The following is an 8,220-nucleotide window of genomic DNA, read 5'->3' as shown; positions in this document are numbered from 1 at the left end:
GCACACTCTTGGCCTTCCATTCAATTGCAGAACACTGGACAATTAAAAAATAATGATTGAATTTTCTTTACCTTTTTCTTAGAGAAACAATCAATTTATAAATTAGTTAGGATGTACACATCTTAGATGTTGCTAATTAATTAATATGGCCTAACTAAAGATAAATGTTCGGGCAGCCAAAATCTTGGTTTGACTCGTGATTACAACAAAAATCTCAACTTTGTAGCTGATCTACTTCAATCTATTTGATTTACCTAGATTAAAATCTATTGTGTGTACTTCATAATTTTTTAAAAAGTATTAATCAAGGTTATCGATACTGTTGAACCTATAACCTCAATTCTAAGTCCGCTCTTGTTGAAACGTATAGTGAAGCTCGTATTGGGAGTACTGTTGTTTCTAACCCATAAAAACGTAACACATTTCACCCCCTCAAGTTTGCAAATTCGGTCTATCTAATAAATGGCTTGATAGTTAGCAAAATTGACACATGAAAAACTGTCAAAATATTTTTTAAAAATTCTTTTATTTTTTATTTTTAACTAATGCGTTTTATATAGTCATAAAAAGAAAAAAATATTACGTACTTAAAAAAGTTTAAAAGAACAAACAAAAAAGTTAAACATAATAAGAATTGAGCGTGATTAAGTTGTAGCCCAATTTTTAGCCTAGTTTAGCAGAATCGATTTCAGATTAAATAATTTTTAGCCAGGTTATTGACCCGCCATTGTATTAACCTATATTTTGATCTACTCAAATTCAACTCAATCCTTCCATTTAGCGCCCCTAATTATTCCCATCCTTTATGTTGATTAGTGTATCATGTAATATGAGAATGTAAATTATTAAAGAAAAGTAGCTGTACTCTTATTTATTTATGTTTAGGCAACCACAACTTCAACTAGTTTCGTCTAACTAATTAAGTTTTATTCGTAGCATGAGCATATTCCAAAAATCAATCATACTGCCGGTACTTTCAACAAGTGCCAAGTACACAGCCTTTCAAATACGACTAGGGCCAAATCCCAGAAAATATGCACCAGCATACCACCCTAATATTCTGCCTTAATAATATTCCAGCTGTTGACAATATTAAAAGTATTTAAAACTTGTTCAATGCAGCCATCTCTTCAACTAGACCGTTCTACCAAACATTGATATTTCCTTGAATTTTCTAGTTGGCCAACTTGCTCCAGGTCAAATCAACTAATATTCCTCTACATTTGGACTTATAGTTAGTTCCCTTCTAGTTTCGCAATATTGTCCCGGTTTTAAAAGGAAAAAAAAAAGGCTTTTTGTTCAAATAAATAAATTAATTTAAAAATTAGAGTCGGAGCAATAAAGTAGGACGATTTCAGTTAAATAACTGATCAGTTTTAACCTAAGCAAATTTTGCACAAGTTATCAATTGTAATCTAAACAAACTTTGCACAAGTTATAGTACAATCTTTTATTCCCTCTGTCCCAATTTATTTGATATTTTGCTTTTCAAGAATCAAACGAGTTGTTCTTTCACCATAATTTTTTCATATGCATTTTAAATTATTAATTATGGTGATTTATAGTACTTTTTATATAATTTTTGAATACGTAAATTTTATTTAGAAAAATCTAAAATATGAACAATACTCAATTTATCACTTTTCCCTTAAAACAAAATCAAACTAAGCGATTTGCTTAAACGAGTCCCCACTGCACTCGTTATGCCATAAACAATCCATATACCTACTTGCACCTTGAGTCGTCCAACCACTCATTTTCATCTTAATTTTCATCGTATTTTTAATGATTACTTCACATGTTTTAACTTTATGATTAAGCATATATTTTTACATCAAAATATTTTATATAATCTTTTGTCGTTCACCTTTTAATATGATTTTAACATATTTTTTTCAAATCCTAGTATCGACATCTATCGTCAGTTTAATTTCTACATTTCATTTTAAATTAAGTAGCATATCATATGTTCGTGGAGCTTATGACGGCTTCTGACCTGCCTCGAATTCTGCCTCAAACGCAACTGATTCAATTTACCTAGATTTCTTCCTGGTTTTATTAAGTTTTAATATCATATGATATAGTCCCTTTGAATTATTATTTCACGCAAGCTGCTCCTCTGTTCCTTTGCCACCTCATAATGCAAAATAGGCCCCTGAAATATCTCAAAAGTAAAAGCGTTAAATAAGAATGAATTGAAACCCCATAAAATAGGTACATACCACTGGGAAATAATTAAAACGCCTGGGAAGATGTACACGTGGACCCCTCCAACCAAAATTACCCTAAAAAGGAAGTTATATACAGAATCCTAAAGCGTGTGAAGCCTACATAGTCACTCGTGCCACCTAAACACGGGTGCCACACTCCATATTATGTACACGTGTCAACAGCAGAATGGTCCAATTCCCTGGGCCTAACGGAATCAATTGAGGCCCCAAATTATGCCTACAAGATTGGGCCGAGAACATACGAATTAAAAATAAAAAAGAAAACAAATCCTAAAGCAACACGCCAGTTGCCAACAAACGGAACCCTAACGGCCGTGTGAACAAGTCCAAAAATGGGCAAACTCAGTAGAATCCACACGACTTGAATTTTGCTACTACGAGTAATAGATATCTCAAAATTCACCTCACAATTGAATTGAATTGCAGTCTCAAATAATGTACAATCCAATTCATCAAACCCAAATTTCAATCGCCATTTGTCATTGTATATAATTCTTCTTCATTTGATATATATTTTCTTTTTCTTTTTCTTTTTTTTTGGGATCTTTTTTGTGGTGAGGAACTTCACTTTGTCTACGTGCTCAACTCATATACGTCCTGAAATAACTCAATTTTATTCTCTTAATTATTTCTAATGGCTATGGTTTCGAGGAGCAACATAGTAACGATGCCTAGGGTAATAAAACTTAGTGTTCCTTCCGCCAACTGGATATCCAAAAGCTGGAGAATCATAACACCTTGCTGCCGCCGCCACATAAGACGGAGGCGAATAGAAGCAGTTGACCTTTTCAGTCTTCATTCTCGTTGCCGGAAAGTCAAAGCACGACATAGGCGATAACGGAGGGGAGATTTTTTTTGTGGAGTTGAGTGGAAATAAAACAGCTCTAATCTTCATCTCCGAATCACATCGATCGTACTCTTGAATCACATTCAACAAGTCCTCATCACACATAATTGATACCAAAACATCCAAATCTTCACTTGGCAACTTACACTTCAAACTCATAGATGATCCACACAATTCTCCAAACTTCACCATCAATTCTGCATCAGTAAATTTAATCAGCCTCTAACTAAAAAAAAAAAGAAGCAATAACCATAAGGAAATGAATTAATGAATGAATATACACACACCTGAGAAAGAGATAGATCTATCAACGGAGAGAACTCTGGTAAACCCACCGATGTAACGGAGTTTGCCATCGGAGCGACGGGGGATGATTCTACCGTTGTAACTATAAAGAAACTTGATCACTTGTGTATTGTTTATAGACTTCATGCTTTGATTTGAGTACGAGGTAAGGAATTAAAAAGTGAATTTTTGAGTTGGAAAAGGAGAGAAGAAAGGGGGAAAGCTTCTAGAGAAAGAGAAGATGCTATTGAGATTGTGGGCACCTTCAAGAAACATAACGCTAGGTAATGAGCTGTATATATAGGGTTTGCGGCGCGTGAGGAGTTGGAATTTTTATTGCCTTGAATGAATACAAAGCGGAGAAGTAAAGCAAAGGAGAAAATGTATATTGGCACTTCTACCCCCTATTTTGTGTTGGCCTTTTGACTTGGGCTGCTCGTAACAAATACTCATACGTGAGATATTTAATTTGACACAAAATTTAATAAAGAAACGAGATTTTTGAATTTGTGGCCCAATGAGTCATATTTGTGTGTTGTAACTTATTTTATTAAAAGTAAAATGAATATTTTAAAGTTAAATTCTTTATTAAATATATAAAAGTGTTTTTTTTGGAAGAATTAATGAGTAAAAAGTGTCATATAAATTATAAAAATGAAAATAATTTTTTTATAAGACATAAATTTATATTTTTACATCATAATATTTTTTAAATTATGTCTCGCATCATTTTTGTCTTTAAAGAATTTACGTCCCATTAGTCATAAGTTTGACCGAAAGAGCAAAAATCAAAGAGCAGTCCATTTGAAGGGCAAAAATTGAAGACCAGCTCATTTAAAAGGGAATTAGTGCAATTTCTTCTATGGGGTTGGGGTTGGCGTGGGTGTGGGGTAAGGAGGTTATTCGGATATTCGTTAATACTTTCTTGGAATAAGGGATTTTAGAAAAACGGATGGTCCAGTCAAGATGAGATGAGTGGCAGTGATGAGCTGTTGGGCTTACGGGTAGGTTTCGTGGAGTTACAAGAAAGGGCTGGGTGGATTGGGAATTTGGCCCGATCTGTTATTTGGGTCACTTGCCCATCCACGAGTTCTCAACGAACTCAAACCTGCTATTTTTGTCATCTTCTCTATGCTAACTCCTTTGGTCCCACTCACATTTCCCTTTTGCATTGGGTTTGTTATTTTTTAGTTTCTCAATCAATATTTCTCATTATTTTAACAAAAAGTTCCCTTATTTTCGCTATTCCTTCTCCTCCATTTAATTTTTATATATATATGGTACTCTAATTTGTTCTCAATGAATATTATTTTCTTTATATGTAAAAATAATTTAATTTTTTATTTTATTTTGAGCCAATAAAGGTATAGATTCTAATGTAAAGACTTCTCACTGGGAAGTTTTTCCTTTTTCTTTTTAAATGCTTCGGGTACTGGGTACAGGAAGATTAGATATTCTTGACATATTATTATTTTTTTATTTAAAGTAATTTAATTTTAAATCTGTATTTATACTTTTGAGCTAACAGACTAAACACTCTCATAGTAAAAATTCTCACTAGATAAGTTTTTCTTTTACATCTTTTTCAATGCTCTGGGGATTGAGCACAAGCAAGATTGAATTTTTCTAGAAAAATAGTACTAGTGGTGTCCTCACAGTTACCTCGATGTATGAGGTTCTTAGCAATTCTAAGCATCTTCTTTCTGATAGAGTCTGAAAATTAATCTGGGGTTGGTTCGAGGCTGAAAAAATTCGAATGTTCCTTTGGTTGTGTGGCAAAGGTAGAATCCTTACAAATTTGGAGAGATATCACAGACATTTTAACTCAGAGGGTACTTGCACGGCTTGTGGAGCAGAAGAGGAGTCTGTCTTGCATGTTTTGCGGGATTGCATTCATGCTTGGGCTAGCTGGGTTCGCATTCTTGATCCATATGACTTGTCTCGGTTATTTGCTCTTGGTGTCCATGATTGGCTTACTGACAATTTAATGTCTAAATGCAAGGTAGTTACAAAAGATGATTGGAGAATCTTCTTCGGATACACCTGCTGGAAAATTTGAATGTGGCGTAATAATGCTCTTTTTCAAAATGAGTAGCTTTCGGTGGACAAAAATATAACAGCCCTTGTTAGCATGGTTAGAGCTTGTGCTACTTCTTGGATTTCGTTGAAGAATATTGGGGAAGTGTCTAACAACAAGCACATAGTTTCGTTCGGCTGGTCACCTCCTAGCATTAAGGGGGTAGCTTTGAACACGGATGGGGCTCTTTCTTAACTAGAGTATTTTGATGGAAACTGCAGGCGGTGTATTTTGTGATTCTGATAGCAGGTGGCTTGGAGGATTTTCAGTCAAAATTGGAGTTTGTACATCATTTAGAGCAGAGCTATGGTGAGGCCTCACTGGCCTTCAGGAAGCCTGGGCAGGGGTTGGCGCCAAGTTGCCTTGCAAATTGATAATGCTAGTATAGTTCAGGTACTGCAGGGTAGAAGAAATGTGCCTCATCGGAATGGTGATATTGTCAACCGCATTCGTCACCTCATGGCTAGGAATTGGGTGGTCTTTGTTGCCCATATTTACAGGGAGGCTAATTCAGTTGTTGATGGGTTAGCTAATTTGGCGTTTAGTCAAGAGTTTCGCTTTGAATGACATTTACACATGCCTTCTAGCATTTCTTCGCGTGCTGCAGGAGATCTAGTGGGGGTCTCATTCCCTCGCCTAGCTTCGAACTAGTTTCTTGTTGTTATTTCTCTTTTTTCAAAAAAAATATCTTTGCCAGGATTGTATTTTTAATTGAAATTTAAAGCACAAGGAAGATTAGATATTTTTGACAGGATTGGATTGTGATTTGTGGGGATGAAATTGAATAGCGTTCAAACTTTCGAATTGCAATCTAGACAGCAGCCCTCCCTTTTCTGATAGGACTGACGCAGGGAAGGTAGACCCAATTAAAAGAAGAACAACCAAATTTAATTTTCAAAACTGTAGTTAAAAGATATTTAAAATTGCTACATTTTTTGGTAGTGAAAAAATATATTTTATAAAGTAATACATAGTTATTATTACATCAATGAGTGTTACGAGTGCATCAGAAGTAACGATTTCGTGATAATTTTTCTCCACTTCATCTACTCTTTTATTTTATTTTTTTAATTTTTATTGGAGTCATTTTCGTAACGTATTTTGCAGGAAATTCTAAGAGAGAGAAAAGGAAAAAAAAAGTATGAATATGGAGATAGATATTCAGAATAAGAAAGTTCTGAAAACAACTACTATTACTTTAAATGAAAATCTTGAAAATGAAGATGCGAGGTAAATTTGAACAGTGATTTTCAAAGAATGTTTATGATACACCTTTTGCGTACATTTGACGGTGATATAAATCGGTGAAGTATCACTCATCTGAAGGTGAAAAAATTGGGTCCACTGACTCCCGGATACGTGTTTATTAAATTAAATATAAAAGGATTAAAATATAGAGTAAAAAATTATAACTCATCGGAGTTTGAATATTAAACATTAGGACTTTTGTTGTAGATTAAATTATTTTGATTTTTGTTATAAAACATAATAATGTAAATTTAGTAAAAAAGTTGAAATTATATGACCATTAATGAAATTATCCTAAAAAACAGTACAACATTTTTTCATAATTATTCTAACTATATATATAGAAGCACGGGTGGGATCGTCGTCCGTCCCACCACAAAAAAAAAAAAAAAAAAAAATGGGCCCCATACTAAACACCAAGCAATTTAAAAAAAAAAAAAAAAAAGTGGATCCCATATTAAAAAGACAAATAATGTCAAAAAAAAAAGTCACATTTATATTAAAAAATCAAATAATATTCATATAATTTCCAAAATATCTCATTAAGTGAATAATGATGGATTTATTGTCACATGCGTATCAACCCATTAGTGGGAGCAAATGAAATTATTGTACAACAAAAAATATGGATCCCATATTATTGCTTTTCTTCAAAAGGTTAAGTAGCCAAATCGTACAATTTTCTTTCTTTTTTTATATTAGCTTAAAATTTAATCTAGATATTGAACTATTGTATTTGCTATTCCACCATGTCATTTATTTGTTTTACTTAAAATATTTATATTTTAAAATAAGATAGAATTTAATTACTTTTTCATTTTTATTCTTACTCTAATAAATGTGAAAAGAGGTTAATGTCGTAAAAGAAAAAATAATATCAAATGGAGATCAAATAATGAATAAGGTAAATTAATCAAATTATAATTCTAATCGACGTTTCCTTAAAAAACCACGCAAAAGACAACATGACGAGTAAAATGAGCTAAATCGAGAATATTTACCAAAAATTAAAAAATAGTAGTTTTTCGTTTAAATAGAAAATCAAATTTCTACTTTGTTTCGTTTTAAACATGTAAAATTAATTTAACAATTTGAATCAGAATCATCCAAATCAAAATTTGAAAAAAAATAATAAGTATTTTACACCTTTAAATTAATCGAATTAAAAGCGAAAGTATCAGGCGATCACTTAAATATTGCTCTTGTTTTATCTCAAAGAGAGGAAAATAGTTTCCTTTTAAACAAGTCTTCTCTTTTAAAAAGTATTAATAAATTTTTGCAGACTTTGTATTCATAGCAAACACTAATATAATAAAGTTTTGGATACGGAGCACAAACTACAATGTTATATTAATCGTGTTTATCAAATTTTTACTTTGTTTTGTTTTAAACATGTAAAATTAATTTAACAATTTGAATTAGAATTATCCAAATCAAAATTTGATAAAAAATAATAAGTATTTTACACCTTTAAATTAATCGAATTAAAATTGAAAGTATCAGGCGATGCTTAAATATTGCTATTGTTTTAT

The 8,220-nt window shown here is 32.4% G+C and overlaps 1 protein-coding gene across 1 annotated transcript; it reads right to left on the bottom strand.

The window, feature by feature from the left end:
- Positions 1-2,626: 2,626 nt before the first annotated feature.
- Positions 2,627-3,652, bottom strand: LOC132055983 (uncharacterized). Its single transcript, XM_059448020.1, has 2 exons — positions 3,366-3,652; positions 2,627-3,275 (listed from the first exon to the last, which is right to left on the bottom strand). The coding sequence occupies exons 1-2, from the start codon at positions 3,508-3,510 to the stop codon at positions 2,863-2,865; spliced, it is 558 nt and encodes a 185-aa protein (XP_059304003.1). The 5' UTR covers positions 3,511-3,652; the 3' UTR covers positions 2,627-2,862.
- Between the last annotated feature and the right edge of the window lie 4,568 nt (positions 3,653-8,220).

The sequence above is a fragment of the Lycium ferocissimum genome, chromosome 5 (genome assembly GCF_029784015.1).
Source record: "Lycium ferocissimum isolate CSIRO_LF1 chromosome 5, AGI_CSIRO_Lferr_CH_V1, whole genome shotgun sequence".
NCBI lineage: Eukaryota > Viridiplantae > Streptophyta > Magnoliopsida > Solanales > Solanaceae > Lycium > Lycium ferocissimum.
The sequence above is the reverse complement of the archived record's forward strand: the minus strand, read 5'-3'. Positions and strand labels throughout refer to the sequence as shown.

Bases quoted from the DNA above. Each gene is read 5' to 3' on its own strand.
- LOC132055983 (XM_059448020.1), bottom strand. From the start codon at position 3,510: ATGAAGTCTATAAACAATACACAAGTGATCAAGTTTCTTTATAGTTAC. The intron at 3,276-3,365 runs GTGTGTGTATAT...TTACTGATGCAG, and splicing joins TAGATCTATCTCTTTCTCAG to AATTGATGGTGAAGTTTGGA.